This window comes from Ranitomeya imitator, chromosome 10 (genome assembly GCF_032444005.1).
Source record: "Ranitomeya imitator isolate aRanImi1 chromosome 10, aRanImi1.pri, whole genome shotgun sequence".
Taxonomy (NCBI): domain Eukaryota; kingdom Metazoa; phylum Chordata; class Amphibia; order Anura; family Dendrobatidae; genus Ranitomeya; species Ranitomeya imitator.
This window is the reverse complement of record NC_091291.1, coordinates 137,831,877-137,850,577: the sequence shown is the minus strand read 5'-3', so window position 1 is coordinate 137,850,577 and position 18,701 is coordinate 137,831,877. Positions and strand designations below refer to the sequence as shown.

Sequence of the window (18,701 nt, the reverse complement as noted above, 5' to 3'; positions counted from 1 at the left end):
ATACAGTCATCGACCATGGTAAAGGGTGTCAAGCAGCGGATTTCTACTTACATTTATTGAAGCCCTATAAAGAACCACAAATTGAATTCATCATAAAAAGTATTGAATTTAAATTAAAGCACGGCTATTTCAAGTACGGCAACCAACATTACCTCCAAATGCATGGGACCGCGATGGGTACGCGGTTCACGCCCAGCTATGCAAACATTTATGTAGGCAAGTGGGAACATGACCACATCTATGTAAGGCTACTTTCACACTTGTGTCGTTTGGCCTCTGTCGCAATGCATCGGTTTGGGAAGAAAACGCATCCTGCAAATGTGCCCGCAGGATGCGTTTTTTTCCCTTAGACTTGGATTGCAACGTATGGCCATACGTTGCGTCCGTCGTGCACTGGTTGCGTCGTGTTTTGGTGGACCGTCGACACGAAAAAACGTTCAAGGGAACGTTTTTTCGTACGTCGGGTCCTGCATTTCCTACCGCGCATGCGCAGCCAGAACTCCGCCCCCTCCTCCCCAGGACTTTAGAATGGGCAGCGGATGCGTTGAAAAACTGCATCCGCTGCCCACATTGTGCCGAATTTTCACAACGTCCGTCGGTGCTTCGCGCCGATGCTTAGCGATGGCCCCGTACCGACGGAAGTGTGAAAGAAGCCCAAGAGGTAAACTACGTGCAGGATTAGTCCTGTGGCATCGTTTTATAGACGACATTCTTTTCATTTGGAATGGCCCTTCGACTACCTTAAAATCTTTCATCTCCAACTTAAATAATAATGATTATGGGTTGGAATCTACACCCACCACTAGTAGAACTAATGTCAATTTCTTGGACCTATCCATCTACGTAGAGAATGATAGACTAACTACAAAATGTTACCGCAAAGATATTGATTCAAATAGTTTCATACACATAACCAGCTGTCACCTACCTAACTGGCTCACGTCGATCCCTAAGGGACAATTCATGCGTATTAGACGCAATTGCACAAATAATGAAGACTACCTAATGGAAACTGACCAACTAAGGGAAGAATTCGCAGCAAAAGGGTCTGATCCATCGGCTCTAAAGAAATCTAGACTAGAGATTACCCAACATCACCAGAGAATCCATGATACACAAAACTGGAGTAAACCCCCACTTCCCCACCCTACAAGAACAAATATCCAGACTACCAATCATAACTCAGTTTCATTCTAATGATAGAAAATTCAGAAATATAATTTACAAACATTTGCCAATCCTGCAGGGTGACAAGTATATCGGTAACCCATTACCACACCAACCCAAATTTGTATATACTAAAGCTCAGAATTTGGGTTTAATACTTGCTCCAACAACAAAACCATTAGCCACAAATAAAAACCAAAATACCAAACAACCATTACCTAAAACTACGGGCTGTATATCATGCGGTAAATGCCTGTGTTGCCAGCGCACTAAATGTGGCAGGAAAACCCAGACTTCCTTTAAAAATGCGGAGGGCACTCAACAATACCAAATCAGGTCAGCTAATACCTGTGAATCTTCGGGGGTTATCTACATCCTGATATGCCCATGCAACAAGTTCTACGAGGGTCGCACTAAAAGACGACTGAGGGTCCGTAATAAGGAACATTTAGATATCAGGAAAGGGTTCAAAGGTCATCCTCTTTCGCGACATTTTTGTGAAAACCACAATAACTCTTGTTCAGAGATCATTTTTTATGGCATCCAACTAGTCCCTCCAAATTGGAGGGGGTGCGACTACATTAAACTAATGTCCAGGGCGGAATCCAAATGGATTTTCACTCTAGACACCCTGGCACCTAAAGGATTAAATCAGGAAATAGAGCTTTACGCATTTCAATAAAGCAATGCTAGAAGTATATGAATGTTTTTTTTTTCTCTTTTTGCACCAGAATTGGAATGCAAACAGACGCATATCCCCCCCATTTTTTCGATGTAAGAACATATATTCTAACATACATCTGCTCTTTTGATCACTAACCGAGATATCTGGGGACCATGAATATAATTCATGTTTAATTTCGTATATAACTCTCCTAGGAGAATCAATATATATCGCCAATAATGGAAATGATTCTGTCATTCTATTAATATTGCAATACAGCTTTGGGACCAAAGAGAAACCCCCCCAAAGCCCCCTGTATATGCGCATGATATTAATCCAATACATTTTGCTATATATTTTAGCATCCTATTTTTTACGCATGTAAATACACACGTAGGATCATTATTGATTTTTACACTGTCTAATGACAGCTTTCCATTTTAATTTTTTCTTTTAATAATATGCTGCAACATGTTTTTACACGTTTTTATCGCAAAGTTTTTGATTTTATACTGCCCAGTTTATTTGGACAACTGTAAACAAGCACCATATGTATCGCTCCGATCAGTCCACTAACTTTTCTTTATTTACCCTCATTGATCATTGATTGGACTCCAAACACTTTATACCAACTAACCGCAGCTGTGCTCAATAAAGGGAAAGGAGAAGAAAGAAAAAAAAAAGTTGACCCTGAATCTATTTAAGGACGTTGTAAGTCGCAGGCAGCAACTCCCCTGATGAAGAGGGTTGCTGTCCCTGGAAACGCGTTGGTTTCTTGTTCCTTCTGCGCACCCGTCCTCTCAGTCGGTGATGTCTCTCCGCAACCCGTCCATCCCATTTCCGCCGCATACACCGTGCGTCCGGCCGAGGCACCTGTGACCATTGTCGGCGTCCAGTGTACACCGGCTGCGGTCACCCTCTGCAGCACAGCGGTTAGTCTTCCGGACGCACTATTATAATAATAATCCCCCTATGACCCTTATAATAATAATTCCCCTGTGACCCCTTATAATAATAATTCCCCCTGTGACCCCTTATAATAATAATCCCTCTGTGACCCTTATAATAATAATCCCCCTGTGACCCTTATAATAATAATCCCCTTGTGACCCTTATAATAATAATTCCCCTGTGACCCCTTATAATAATAATCCCCCTGTGACCCTCATAATAATAATCCCCCTGTGACCCCTTATAATAATAATCCCTCTGTGACCCTTATAATAATAATTCCCCTGTGACCCCTTATAATAATAATTCCCCTGTGACCCCTTATAATAATAATCCCCATGTGACTCTTATGATAATAATCCCCCTGTGACCCTTATAATAATAATTCCCCTGTGACCCCTTATAATAATAATCCCCCTGTGACCCTTATAATAATAATCCCCCTGTGACCCCTTATAATAATCCCTCTGTGACCCTTATAATAATAATCCCCCTGTGACCCCTTATAATAATAATCCCCCTGTGACCCTTATAATAATAATCCCCCTGTGACCCCTTATAACAATAATCCCTCTGTGACCCTTATAATAATAATCCCCCTGTGACCCTTATAATAATAATTCCCCTGTGACCCCTTATAATAATAATCCCCCTGTGACTCTTATGATAATAATCCCCCTGTGACCCTTATAATAATAATTCCCCTGTGACCCCTTATAATAATGATCCCCCTGTGACCCTTATAATAATAATCCCCCTGTGACCCTTATAATAATAATTCCCCTGTGACCCCTTATAATAATAATCCCCCTGTGACCCTTATAATAATAATCCCCCTGTGACCCTTATAATAATAATCCCCCTGTGACCCCTTATAATAATAATCCCCCTGTGACCCCTTATAATAATAATCCCCCTGTGACCCCTTATAATAATAATCCCCCTGTGACCCTTATAATAATAATCCCCCTGTGACCCCTTACAACAATAATCCCTCTGTGACCCTTATAATAATAATCCCCCTGTGACCCTTATAATAATAATTCCCCTGTGACCCCTTATAATAATAATCCTCCTGTGACTCTTATGATAATAATCCCCCTGTGACCCTTATAATAATAATTCCCCTGTGACCCCTTATAATAATAATCCCTCTGTGACCCATATAATAATAATAATTCCCCTGTGACCCTTATAATAATCCCTCTGTGACCCCTTATAATAATAATCCCCCTGTGACCCTTATAATAATAATCCCCCTGTGACCCCTTATAATAATAATCCCTCTGTGACCCTTATAATAATAATCCCCCTGTGACCCCTTATAATAATAATTCCCCTGTGACCCCTTATAATAATAATCCCCATGTGACTCTTATAATAGTAATCCCCCTGTGATCCTTATAATAATAATCCCCCTGTGACCCCTTATAATAATAATCCCCCTGTGACCCCTTATAATAATAATCCCTGTGACCCTTATAATAATAATTCCCCTGTGACCCTTATAATAATAACCCTGTGACCCCTTATAATAATAATGATTCTGTACCACCTTATAGTAATACAAACCCCCTGTGCTTTCCCTATAGTGAGTGATCCCCTCATTGTGCCTCCTTATAATAATCCCCCCAGTGCCTCTTTAGTGTAATGATGCCCCTGAGCAGGAGCGTATATAGAAATCACAGGGCTCCTCAGTTCAGTAATGGCACACAGCTGAGGGACATGTATTGCGGCACTTCCACACTTATTTTGCTCTTACTGAAGCCCCTTAGTGTTCTCACCCACTATGATACCCCTTTCACGACCTCCAATAGAGTATGATGCCCCCAAAATGTCCCCACACACTACGATGTCCCCACACTCCTCCACGTACACAGTATAATGGCCCCAATAGACCCTCACATGGTATGCTGATATAATGGTCACCACAACCCCCCACACAGTACGGTGACCACAGCCCACCCTACAGTATGATGGCTGCAGAGCTCCTTATATATTGTATTATGTCCCCCACAGCCCCCCGTACAGTATGATGTCCCCAACCATCCAACCCCCAGACCCAATAATATAAGAAAATGTAAAAAAAAGAAACTATTAGTTATAGGTACTCCTGATGCCCGTCCACCGCAGCCACAGTGGGCCTGCATGGGCAGTGATGTCAACACCCCACCCAGAAGAAGGAAGCCTCAATCCTGCCGGAGTAAGTGACAAAACCGGGAGCCAACGGCCCTTTGCTCCTCCACAGCTGTTAATTTTTGTCTGTTAAGTGTCACAATCAATATAACTCATGGCCGGTGCAGCCCATCTGGAGTTTGCCCGATTTGCCGACGGCCAGTCCAGCCCTGGGTCTAAAAAACCTGCAACATTTTTCTATTCATTCTCCTTGGCTGCCACCTTGTGGCCAAACCTGTGTATTGTCTGAGCTGGCCAATCATAACCAAAGCTATGTGCCAGATACTACTGTTATTGACCCTTGATAGTTGGGGGGCTTCGCGTTACGCCACTTTTGACATCGAACATGGCCGACGTTACAAAATTGATGACCCAACTTTTTCAGAGTTAGGAATGGCGATTCTTTTTTAGAGGTGAACAGATAAATCACTTGCATCAGCATCACTAGTCAGTGGGACCCCTGGTGGGAGCTGGATCGGGGGCCATGTTGCTTGTTGGCCGATTATTCGGGGTGAGCTGAAGGTTATTAGGCGGCATTCATTTATTTTGGCATTCCGTAGTCCTATCTGGTTTCGGAGAGAACAGGATTTTCAGATCAGACGTGGTCTCCGCTGCCCGTGGTGGCGGCTGCTGCATTTTTCTTGGCCGGTGATTTGTCGGATCAATATGAGGACGGGGTCCGCAGCCCTGCCGGGCCACGCCTGCGCAGATGCTTTGTCTGCAGGATGGTGCAGGGAGGAGGTTGGCAGCTTCCGATGTCACATTACGGTGCAGCCTCCAGACTGTCGAGTGTAAAGTCCTGGGAAGACGGCGCAGGGAGCCGCTCCGGACGCCCTTCAGCTCGGCCCGTCTGTCCTGCCAGTGAGTAGATCCTGCAGATCAATCATTGCATGTACAGATGTAGCAGAGACGAGTTTGTCATTTACTTATTTCGTGCATATTTGAGATAAAATAAAGCGGTACGCAAACCTGCAGTCCTATGTAAAGTGTCCGATCAATTAATCTCTCTGCTACTTCTGCTCTAGTTTGTCATCTCTGTAGATTTGCACAGGACTGCCAGTTTTCCTGCTGATAGTTAAGACTTTGAGAGCAGTTTCAGCTCTGCTACATCTGACGCCGGATCCTGCGTACACACATGCCCTTCTGTTACGGGTTTTCCGCCAGTCTTGGGGCAATTCTATATAATAGTTGTTGTTGCTGCAGATGTTGGGGGTCAGGGGGGTCGCGCCTCATTATTTCCAAAATCTCTGGTTGCTGTCAGTGATTTGAAACCTTCTTATTAGTATCTAAAGTGTTAAAACCGTTCCTGGCTGCTTCGTCCCGCTGTGAGTTTGGTGCAATGTATCTGGGTGGGCCGATGACCTCCGCTGATACATTGTAACGAAGCGAGAATTTCCATTGTAACACGTCCTCGGGGTGGGATCTGCGCAGACCGTCAGCCCCCGACAGCGCTCGAGCTTCGCTGACAGCGTTAACCCTTTCTTTCCACGCCGTTTAGATAACGCCGCAGTCGAGAATACCGAAAAATGGCGAAAAATCTCATTAAAAACCCGTGCGGAGAAGGTAAGTGCAACACTAAAAAATGCGGAAATATAAGAAAAATAAGACATTTCATAGCCCAAATATCCATCTCGTAGCCCCCCAGGCCACATACAGGGGTCCGGCATGCTGAGATACACTGAGCTGCTAGTAGGGTCCTCACCTCATTCTCAGTCCTCATCGTGGAGACTTTACCGGAACTTTACAAGATCAAACATCATAATGGTCAATAATCCCAGAAACACGAGACCTAAGAACGATGAAGGAGGTCGCTCCGTGTCGGGCTCCAAACGTTCCGCCATGACATGAGGTGGAATATTAGGTCGGCCATTCCTTAAACTTGGGCCCCTTTTTACCACCCGGGTGGGCCGCACTGACTGACAGCAGCGGTTACTATTCCCCCCATACAAGAAGACCACGTATATAACTTCTTACCTGACGCTTCCATTCTTCCACACCCTTACCTTTCATTATATATATACATTCTAGTCGCCTGACCGCTGCAGCCAATCCGTCACCATGTGACTGTCATAGGGGCTGCCGTCACTCCATGCTGCAGTGATGAAGATCTACTGGGTCGAGTGCGCCGGCAGTTGGTATTTTATCGAACTTTGGTTCAAAATGTTTATAAGATGGACAACCCCTTTAAGTAATATATATATATAAGACCCCAAACAAATAAAGCTGGCGGACCCCCTAATCTATCATATTCCTGTACCTGCCGCCCTGCGCATTGTGTGTTCTCTGTGTACAGAGGGCCTGGAGCATTGGGAACTAGTAGAGAATGGAGGAGACGAGTGGAAGGTGGAGGACCTCCCGGGGGACTGCGGGGCGCCGTTTCCGTCTGACGGGGTCTCCAAGTACTTTGTTACGTCCTTTGAGTAAGTGACCGACTAAGAATTAAAGGGACTGTACAGGAACAGCGCCACAGTCGTCCACAGGTTGTGTCTGGTACTGCAGCGCTGTCACGTTCAGTTCAATGCTGCTGAGCTGCGGTACCAGATACAACCTGTGGACACGTGGGGGCGCTGTTTTTAGAAGCAAACTGATCTTTTTTTTCCCCTGTACAATCCATTTGATGGAGATCTTCTCTTCTCAGGTTGTGCAAAAAATCCCAACTGATCGATCTCCTTCAGGAAGGATTTACCGAGGAAGTGTTGGACGCCCAACCCAACATTGTGGTCAGCGACTGGTGAGATGATTGGTGTCCAGGAATGCCGCCTGACTGCTGTCTGCTATGTATGGGGAGGGGTGTATTACTAGGCTGGCCACTCAGGAGCCTGGGAAAGCTGAGTGCCTCTGCTTGCAGGTATGGGGCGCGGACTGACTGTGGATGCTGCTATGAGCTGAGAGCGCAGCTCTTGTCCGACAGCCGTGATGTCATCAGTGAATACTGCAGTGAGAACATCACCGTCCCCGAGAACACGGACGGCGCCTGGAACCAGGTGAGGAAATGGCGCCCACCCGTCAGCTCGGGCACACGCCCGGTGTTCACGTACGAGCGCTGTCTGAGACATGTCCGCTTTTGAGCTGATCGCAAGTCAATGGGTCTGAGAAAAAAAAATCAGACGACATCTGAATACGATTTTCACGGATTGTCACTTAGGAGAAGGCGGAGAACTTTTTCTGCACATACGAGAATAACGGACCAAAGTCTGATCAAAATAACGGGCTCATTTTTCTCACACATGAGAGAATCGGACATTGAATGAGGCCTTAATGTGCGGGGAGGTATCACACAACAGCTTAGATACACAGACCCCACAACACTGCACCCCAGAAGCATCAAGGTAGAAAAGTGTACAACAGCGACACCTAGTGGAAGAATGTCATTATCGCATCGTCCCGTAGAAATCACACAGGTTTATTCCAGCCAAAGTGCAAGTCTAATAAATAGGAAGTTGGGAGATTTTTTTAATGAGTTCTGCAGATATTTTCCTTCCCTGTTCCCACAGTCGGGATCCGGGGAGATTTCATTGCTGCAATTTCCGCCGTTATCGGCCGATCAGTGATTCATCTCCATCGTGTTTCAGCCTCTTTTCTGACGTCAGGATTTATATAAAGGATGAATCTTACACCGGAAGTACCCAAAGTACTCCACAAGAAACTGTGCTGAGATACACGGCCCAGCTGTCAGTATCAGATGATTGGATTAGATACACAGCTCAGCAGACAGTATCACACAGGATAGGATTAGATACACATCTCAGCAGACAGTATCACACAGGATAGGATTAGATACACGGCTCAGCAGAGAGTATCACACAGGATAGGATTAGATACACAGCTCAGCAGACAGTATCACACATGATGAGATTAGATACACAGCTCAGCAGAGAGTATCGCACAGGATAGGATTAGATACACGGCTCAGCAGACAGTATCACACAGGAGAGGACTAGATACACGGCTCAGCAGAGAGTATCACACAGGATAGGATTAGATACACGGCTCAGCAGACAGTATCACAGAGGATAGGATTAGATACACGGCTCAGCAGAGAGTATCACACAGGATAGGATTAGATACACAGCTCAGCAGAGAGTATCACACAGGATAGGATTAGATACACAGCTCAGCAGAGAGTATCACACAGGATAGGATTAGATACACGGCTCAGCAGAGAGTATCGCACAGGATAGGATTAGATACACGGCTCAGCAGACAGTATCACAGAGGATAGGATTAGATACACGGCTCAGCAGAGAGTATCACACAGGATAGGATTAGATACACAGCTCAGCAGAGAGTATCACACATGATGAGATTAGATACACAGCTCAGCAGAGAGTATCGCACAGGATAGGATTAGATACACGGCTCAGCAGACAGTATCACACAGGAGAGGATTAGATACACGGCTCAGCAGAGAGTATCACACAGGATAGGATTAGATACACGGCTCAGCAGAGAGTATCACACAGGATATGATTAGATACACGGCTCAGCGGAGAGTATCACACAGGATAGGATTAGATACACGGCTCAGCGGAGAGTATCACACAGGATATGATTAGATACACGGCTCAGCAGACAGTATCACACAGGATAGGGTTAGATACACAGCTCAGCAGTCAGTATCACACAGGAGAGGATTAGATACACGGCTCAGCAGACAGTATCACACAGGATAGGATTAGATACACGGCTCAGCGGAGAGTATCACACAGGATAGGATTAGATACACGGCTCAGCAGACAGTATCACACAGGATAGGGTTAGATACACAGCTCAGCAGTCAGTATCACACAGGAGAGGATTAGATACACGGCTCAGCAGACAGTATCACACAGGATAGGATTAGATACACGGCTCAGCGGAGAGTATCACACAGGATAGGATTAGATACACGGCTCAGCAGACAGTATCACACAAGATAGGATTAGATACACGGCTCAGCAGAGAGTATTACACAGGATAGGATTAGATACACAGCTCAGCAGACAGTATCACACAGGATAGGGTTAGATACACAGCTCAGCAGTCAGTATCACACAGGATAGGATTAGATACACGGCTCAGCAGAGAGTATCACACAGGATAGGATTAGATACACGGCTCAGCGGAGAGTATCACACAGGATAGGATTAGATACACGGCTCAGCGGAGAGTATCACACAGGATATGATTAGATACACGGCTCAGCAGAGAGTATCGCACAGGATAGGATTAGATACACAGCTCAGCAGACAGTATCACACAGGATAGGATTAGATACACATCTCAGCAAAGAGTATCACACAGGATAGGATTAGATACATGGCTCAGCAGAGAGTATCACACAGGATAGGATTAGATACACAGCTCAGCACAGAGTATCACACAGGATAGGATTAGATATACGGCTCAGCAGACAGTATCACACAGGATAGGATTAGATACACAGCTCAGCAGACAGTATCACACAGGATAGGATTAGATACACAGCTCAGCAGAGAGTATCACACAGGATAGGATTAGATACACGGCTCAGCAGAGAGTATCACACAGGATATGATTAGATACACGGCTCAGCAGACAGTATCACACAGGAGAGGGTTAGATACACAGCTCAGTAGTCAGTATCACACAGGAGAGGATTAGATACACAGCTCAGCAGACAGTATCACACAGGATAGGATTAGATACACGGCTCAGCAGAGAGTATCACACAGGAGAGGATTAGATACACAGCTCAGCAGACAGTATCACACAGGATAGGATTAGATACACGGCTCAGCAGAGAGTATTACACAGGATAGGATTAGATACACGGCTCAGCAGAGAGTATCACACAGGATATGATTAGATACACGGCTCAGCGGAGAGTATCACACAGGATAGGATTAGATACACGGCTCAGCGGAGAGTATCACACAGGATAGGATTAGATACACGGCTCAGCAGAGAGTATCACACAGGATATGATTAGATACACAGCTCAGCAGACAGTATCACACAGGATAGGGTTAGATACACAGCTCAGCAGTCAGTATCACACAGGATAGGATTAGATACACGGCTCAGCAGAGAGTATCACACAGGATAGGATTAGATACACGGCTCAGCGGAGAGTATCACACAGGATATGATTAGATACACGGCTCAGCAGACAGTATCACACAGGATAGGGTTAGATACACAGCTCAGCAGTCAGTATCACACAGGATAGGATTAGATACACAGCTCAGCAGACAGTATCACACAGGATAGGATTAGATACACATCTCAGCAAAGAGTATCACACAGGATGGGATTAGATACATGGCTCAGCAGAGAGTATCACACAGGATAGGATTAGATACACAGCTCAGCAGAGAGTATCGCACAGGATAGGATTAGATACACAGCTCAGCAGACAGTATCACACAGGATAGGATTAGATACACATCTCAGCAAAGAGTATCACACAGGATGGGATTAGATACATGGCTCAGCAGAGAGTATCACACAGGATAGGATTAGATATACGGCTCAGCAGACAGTATCACACAGGATAGGATTAGATACACAGCTCAGCAGACAGTATCACACAGGATAGGATTAGATACACAGCTCAGCAGAGAGTATCACACAGGATAGGATTAGATATACGGCTCAGCAGAGAGTATCACACAGGATAGGATTAGATACACAGCTCAGCAGAGAGTATCACACAGGATAGGATTAGATACACGGCTCAGCAGAGAGTATCACACAGGATATGATTAGATACACGGCTCAGCAGACAGTATCACACAGGATAGGGTTAGATACACAGCTCAGTAGTCAGTATCACACAGGAGAGGATTAGATACACGGCTCAGCAGAGAGTATCACACAGGAGAGGATTAGATACACAGCTCAGCAGACAGTATCACACAGGATAGGATTAGATACACGGCTCAGCAGAGAGTATTACACAGGATAGGATTAGATACACGGCTCAGCAGAGAGTATCACACAGGATATGATTAGATACACGGCTCAGCGGAGAGTATCACACAGGATAGGATTAGATACACGGCTCAGCGGAGAGTATCACACAGGATAGGATTAGATACACGGCTCAGCAGAGAGTATCACACAGGATATGATTAGATACACAGCTCAGCAGACAGTATCACACAGGATAGGGTTAGATACACAGCTCAGCAGTCAGTATCACACAGGATAGGGTTAGATACACAGCTCAGCAGAGAGTATCACACAGGATAGGATTAGATATACGGCTCAGCAGAGAGTATCACACAGGATAGGATTAGATACACAGCTCAGCAGAGAGTATCACACAGGATAGGATTAGATACACAGCTCAGCAGAGAGTATCACACAGGATAGGATTAGATACACAGCTCAGCAGAGAGTATCACACAGGATAGGATTAGATACACGGCTCAGCAGAGAGTATCACACAGGATAGGATTAGATACACGGCTCAGCAGAGAGTATCACACAGGATAGGATTAGATACACGGCTCAGCAGAGAGTATCACACAGGAGAGGATTAGATACATGGCTCAGCAGAGAGTATCACACAGGAGAGGATTAGATACATGGCTCAGCAGACAGTATCACACAGGAGAGGATTAGATACACAGCTCAGCAGAGAGTATCGCACAGGATAGGATTAGATACACAGCTCAGCAGACAGTATCACACAGGATAGGATTAGATACACATCTCAGCAAAGATTATCACACAGGATAGGATTAGATACCCGGCTCAGCAGAGAGTATCACACAGGAGAGGATTAGATACACAGCTCAGCAGAGAGTATCACACAGGATAGGATTAGATACATGGCTCAGCAGAGAGTATCACACAGGAGAGGATTAGATACATGGCTCAGCAGACAGTATCACACAGGAGAGGATTAGATACACAGCTCAGCAGAGAGTATCGCACAGGATAGGATTAGATACACAGCTCAGCAGACAGTATCACACAGGATAGGATTAGATACACATCTCAGCAAAGAGTATCACACAGGAGAGGATTAGATACACAGCTCAGCAGAGAGTATCACACAGGATGGGATTAGATACATGGCTCAGCAGAGAGTATCACACAGGATAGGATTAGATACACGGCTCAGCTGAGAGTATCACACCGGATAGGATTAGATACACAGCTCAGCAGAGAGTATCACACAGGAGAGGATTAGATACACGGCTCAGCAGAGAGTATCACACAGGAGAGGATTAGATACATGGCTCAGCAGACAGTATCACACAGGAGAGGATTAGATACACGGCTCAGCAGAGAGTATCACACAGGAGAGGATTAGATACACAGCTCAGCAGAGAGTATCACACAGGAGAGGATTAGATACACGGCTCAGCAGAGAGTATCACACAGGAGAGGATTAGATACACGGCTCAGCAGAGAGTATCACACAGGAGAGGATTAGATACACAGCTCAGCAGAGAGTATCACACAGGATAGGATTAGATACATGGCTCAGCAGAGAGTATCACACAGGAGAGGATTAGATACATGGCTCAGCAGACAGTATCACACAGGAGAGGATTAGATACACAGCTCAGCAGAGAGTATCGCACAGGATAGGATTAGATACACAGCTCAGCAGACAGTATCACACAGGATAGGATTAGATACACATCTCAGCAAAGAGTATCACACAGGAGAGGATTAGATACACAGCTCAGCAGAGAGTATCACACAGGATGGGATTAGATACATGGCTCAGCAGAGAGTATCACACAGGATAGGATTAGATACACGGCTCAGCTGAGAGTATCACACCGGATAGGATTAGATACACAGCTCAGCAGAGAGTATCACACAGGAGAGGATTAGATACACGGCTCAGCAGAGAGTATCACACAGGAGAGGATTAGATACATGGCTCAGCAGACAGTATCACACAGGAGAGGATTAGATACACGGCTCAGCAGAGAGTATCACACAGGAGAGGATTAGATACACAGCTCAGCAGAGAGTATCACACAGGAGAGGATTAGATACACGGCTCAGCAGAGAGTATCACACAGGAGAGGATTAGATACACGGCTCAGCAGAGAGTATCACACAGGAGAGGATTAGATACACAGCTCAGCAGAGAGTATCACACAGGATAGGATTAGATACACGGCTCAGCAGAGAGTATCACACAGGATAGGATTAGATACACGGCTCAGCAGAGAGTATCACACAGGATAGGATTAGATACACGGCTCAGCAGAGAGTATCACACAGGATAGGATTAGATACACGGCTCAGCAGAGAGTATCACACAGGATAGGATTAGATACACGGCTCAGCAGAGAGTATCACACAGGATAGGATTAGATACACAGCCCCTGAGGTCCCAGTCTTGCTGCTCTCCTCTCATTTCCAGGACCCTCAGACCTGGACTATATCACAGCTCATAATAAATGGAGGGTTATTGGGGTCTATCAGCTCAGTGAGTCCGGCTCGGGGGGGTCAGTGTCGTCTCACACTCTAAAATGTCATAAAAATGAAAACATCCGATAAATGTATTTTTCTGGATAGAAATATTTTCTGATGAAGAGCAATAATCTGCTCCAGCCAGAATATATAGAAAACAATGGTTCACATTCGGGGCGCCGATCCGCAGTAGAGACCCCTACACACGGACACTGGCGGGGGTAACAAGGCGCCCCCACCGGAGCCGCGGCAGGGTACATGCCAGCCTCCTCACCAGATCTTCATCAGATACAGTCATTTCTATTCTGTCGAATACATTTTTCGGGTGTTTCAGGTCACGTGGGTTATTTATCGGGGTCTATCAGGAGCTGAGAAGACTTAGGAAGCAATGATCTGCAGCATCCTGGGGACATGGATGAAATATTCACGCCCCTGCATTATTTATGGCGCCCTGTGTCTTGTATTACCTGTAGGAATACTAATCCTGGTGCTATCAGGAGCCTCGATGGCAGCACTGGCGGAGATTAGACAACCAGACATTGAAAACTGAAGAATAAGTCACATTAGAAAGTTGCTGAACTTTTCATTATATAGGCATGTTCACTGTCTTACACAAGCAGCGCCATCCGCGTCCACAGGTTCTGTCTGGTCCTGTAACTAGAAGAACATGTGACTGAGCTGCAGTATCACAGCCAACCTGTGCACAGGAGTGGCGCTGTTTTGAAAGATGACAGCCATTCTTTTTGTGATTTCTCTCAACCTATGGTCACTGACTGATGATTATTCTGCAGATCAGCCATACCTTCTCAGAATATGGCCCCGGAGTGCGTTTCATCCAGTTCACTCACAGCGGACAAGACGCGGTTTACTGGAAGGGCTGGTATGGAGCCCGGATGACCAACAGCAGCGTGACGATCGAAGTCTAGGAATCCAAAGAAGAATAGTGTTATTTCTGTGTCACATGGTCAGATCTGCCTACATCTCTGTGGACTAATAAAGATATTGCTGCAAGACTGAGGATTCAAGGGTGATTTATCGGCACAGCTGTTGTGACCCGCTATGTATCTGTGAGAAAAAGCAATGGGGGGTCACTAGGGACGTTCGGAGTAGTGCCATGTAATTACCAGTGCAGCTCTAGGCAGCATGCAGCAGCATCCCCCCACCATCCCTAGTCCTCCATGCAGACTTGGTCTCTCCTTGTTCATGTCTGGTCAACACTTGTTGTGACATGCTTTAAGGCACATTATCATTTATAGGGGTTCTTTATCACTATATAACTCCTTCTAGCAGCCTGGGGTGGCAATGGGGCAGTTAAGTAATGACCCTATAAGCTGTATGGCCATATTCCCACTTGGATACCCTGAAAGCCACAGGCAGTCAGGAGATGTACTGGAGACCACATGCATAGTTACTTAAAGCCACAGACAGACTGGAGACCGCAGACAGGTAGCAGAGTTACTGGAAGCTGCAGGCTGACAGGACACGTCCTGGAGACCACAGACCGGTAGCAGAGTTACTGGAGGCCACAAGCAGACCGGAGACGTCCTGGAGACCACAGACAGGTAGCAGAGTTACTGGAAGCCACAGGCAGGAGACATTCTGGAGACCACAGACAGGTAGCAGAGTTGCTGGAAGCCACAAGCAGGCAGGAGACATTCTGGAGACCACAGACAGGTAGCAGAGTTACTGGAGGCCTGAGGAAGACAGAAGACATCCTGGGGAACAGAGACAGGTAGTAGAGTTACTGAAAGTTACAGGCAGACAGGAGACGTCGTGTAGGCCACAAATAGGTATCAGAGTTACTGTAAGCTGCAGGCAGTCAGGAGACATCCTAGAGACAACAGACAGGTAGCATAGTTACTTGAAGCCAAAGGTAAACAGGAGATGTCCTGGAGACCACAGACAGGTATCAGAGTTAGTGAAGTCTACAGGCAAACAGGAGATGTCCTGGGGACCACTAATAGCTAGCAGAGTTCCTGTAAGCTGCAGGCGGTCAGGAGACATCCTGTAGACCCCAGACAGGTAGCAGACTTACTCGAAGCCAGAGGCAGACAGGAGATGCCCTGGAGACAGCAGAGAGGTAACAAGAGTTACTGTAAGCTGCAGGTAGACAGGGGATGTCTTGGAGACCGCAGACAGGTAGCAGAGTTCTGGAAGCTGCAGGCAGACAATGGACATCCTGGAGACCACAGACAAGTAGGAATGTTACTGCAACTACAAGTGGCTAGGAGACATCATGAAAGCCACAGGCAGACATGTAGCAGAAGTCCTGGAAGCCTCAAGCAGACAGCAGATGTCATGAAAGGCACAAGACGGACAATTAGCAGAGAAAAACTAAAAGTCTTAATGAGGTCCTGGAATATGCAAGCAGACAGGAGTTATCCTGGAGACCCCCGGTAGGTAGCAATATCACTGGAAGCCGCAAGTGGACAGCAGACATTCTGGACGCCACAGTCGTACACATAGCAGAAGTCCGGGAAGCCACAGACGGACAAGTATCAGAAGTCTTGGAAGCCAGAAGCGGACAAGTAGCAGATCGTGGTGCATAGAAAAACTTAGAAAAATACGAAGACACGTGTGTGTCCTTGTGAGTCCAATATAGGCCCAGGCAGATGATCACATAGAACACGCCGGGTCACCTGCAAAGCCTGATGTGGAGCACAACAGAGTCCAGCAGATCGGAGTGAGGGAAACACAGCTCGGACCTGCAACAGGTGAATAATACCTTTAATGATAAGCCATATGGCAAATATCAGCTGCTACCCAGATCATTGCTGGACGCTCCACGGATATGAAGAGCGTGACGTTCCTTAATGCAGGAACAGGCCGGCTACAGACGAGCATATGAAAAATGGTCCAAGTTTCATCTAGAAAAATCAGACTTTTTTTCATCTGATTTTTATCCGTCTGTCCGTTTTTACCGTCTGTGTACGATCTGTCTTCATGCATGTATATTAAAAAATGATCAAATACAGTTTCCTGGGTTAATAGGAGAAATGTATCTGTAAATATCGGATGCCAGTGGGATGTTCTGTGTCGAATCCAATTTTTTTTTTTACACATCCATAGACTTGAATGGGCGACTCTCATCCAAAACTCGCAAGAGGATAGTCCGTGCTGAGATTATTGTTTCTCACTGACCGTCGGGCGTGAGGAAAGTCATCCATTAAACAGCACTAATGAATAACACGGGTCAGTGTGCAATCCAACCACAATTAGACGCTGAGTAGTGACGTCATCGCGCCCGCTGTCAATGGTGGGAAAGGGAGTGGGACGCTCCCACTCTCATCAATGCGGTCAGCTGTATCGGCACCCAGCTGATACAGTTGCATCGGCACCCAGCTGATACAGTTGCATTTGCGATGACGGGTGTGGGCCTACTCCTGGCACTGGGCCGCCCTCCTGCTCAGGGGCCCCATAGAGGCCAGGTGGCAGAGCAGGAGATCTGCCGCAGAGTGTAGCTGTATGGGCGCGCTGTGCATGCCAGTACAGTTACAGTAGCTCTGGGTGGCCCCCTCAGAGCACGAGGCCCGGGGTGCCTGCCCCTCTGCCCCCCGGTAGCTATGCTACTGGCACAAGGTCTCAGGTGTAAATGGGGAGCAGGGGTGTAACATTTGGTGTTATCGCTCTCACACTCTCTCATACTGGTCAATGGAAGTTCAGCATGGCTCCTCATTAGGGTTGAGCGACCTTGACCTTTTTAGAGTCGAGCCGTGTTTCGCGAAACCCGACTATCTTAGAAGTCGAGTCGAGTGGAATCGGCCGATTATCGCGAAAAGTCGGGTATCGCCCGAAACACGAAACCCAATGCAAGTCAATGGGGGAGCATAGTCGGCAGTGAGTGGAGGCCAGGAAAACACCTACACTGCCCATTTTAATGGCAAAAACATCCATTCTTGTTAAAGAAGCTTGTCAATCGTAATTTACCTTATAATAATTGGAAGGCATTTGAAATTGGGGGTCATTTGGCTAAAGTTGTGGGGGGTAGGGCTGGTTCAAGTAATTAGTGGGCCCAGTAAATCTGGACCACGTCACGGCAGTGGAGCAGGGAGAGGTAAGTATTTCAACTTTGCAAGTGCTGTGAACCTGAGCAAGCAGGGGGGCCCACTCGTTGGCATTGGCACTGGCACAGGGCCCCTCAAAGTACAGCGGTGTGTTTGCACGGCGGGGGCGCCTCCCACCGGCAGCAACACTTTTGCGTACTATGAGAGGCCCTGTGCCAGTGACGTCGCCAACTAGTATTCCTCCCCCCACCTGATGAAGGAACCTGCACTTTCATCTGCACCTTCCTCTTTGTCCCCGTGTAAGGTGGTATGGTATGCGGGAAGAGCAA

At 46.4% G+C, this 18,701-nt stretch overlaps 1 protein-coding gene across 2 annotated transcripts; it reads left to right on the top strand.

Annotated features, from left to right (window-relative positions):
• Positions 1–2,439: 2,439 nt before the first annotated feature.
• On the top strand, positions 2,440–15,381 carry LOC138651091 (F-box only protein 2-like). Of its 2 annotated transcripts, XM_069741076.1 has the most exons (7): positions 2,440–2,763; positions 4,884–4,985; positions 6,456–6,520; positions 7,251–7,377; positions 7,596–7,688; positions 7,806–7,941; positions 15,160–15,381. In XM_069741076.1, the coding sequence occupies exons 3-7, from the start codon at positions 6,484–6,486 to the stop codon at positions 15,292–15,294; spliced, it is 528 nt and encodes a 175-aa protein (XP_069597177.1). In that variant the 5' UTR covers positions 2,440–2,763; positions 4,884–4,985; positions 6,456–6,483; the 3' UTR covers positions 15,295–15,381. The 2 variants fall into 2 exon arrangements, with proteins under 2 accessions (XP_069597177.1, XP_069597176.1); XM_069741075.1 differs by lacking the exons at positions 2,440–2,763; positions 4,884–4,985 and adding an exon at positions 5,019–5,818.
• The last annotated feature ends 3,320 nt before the right edge of the window (positions 15,382–18,701 follow it).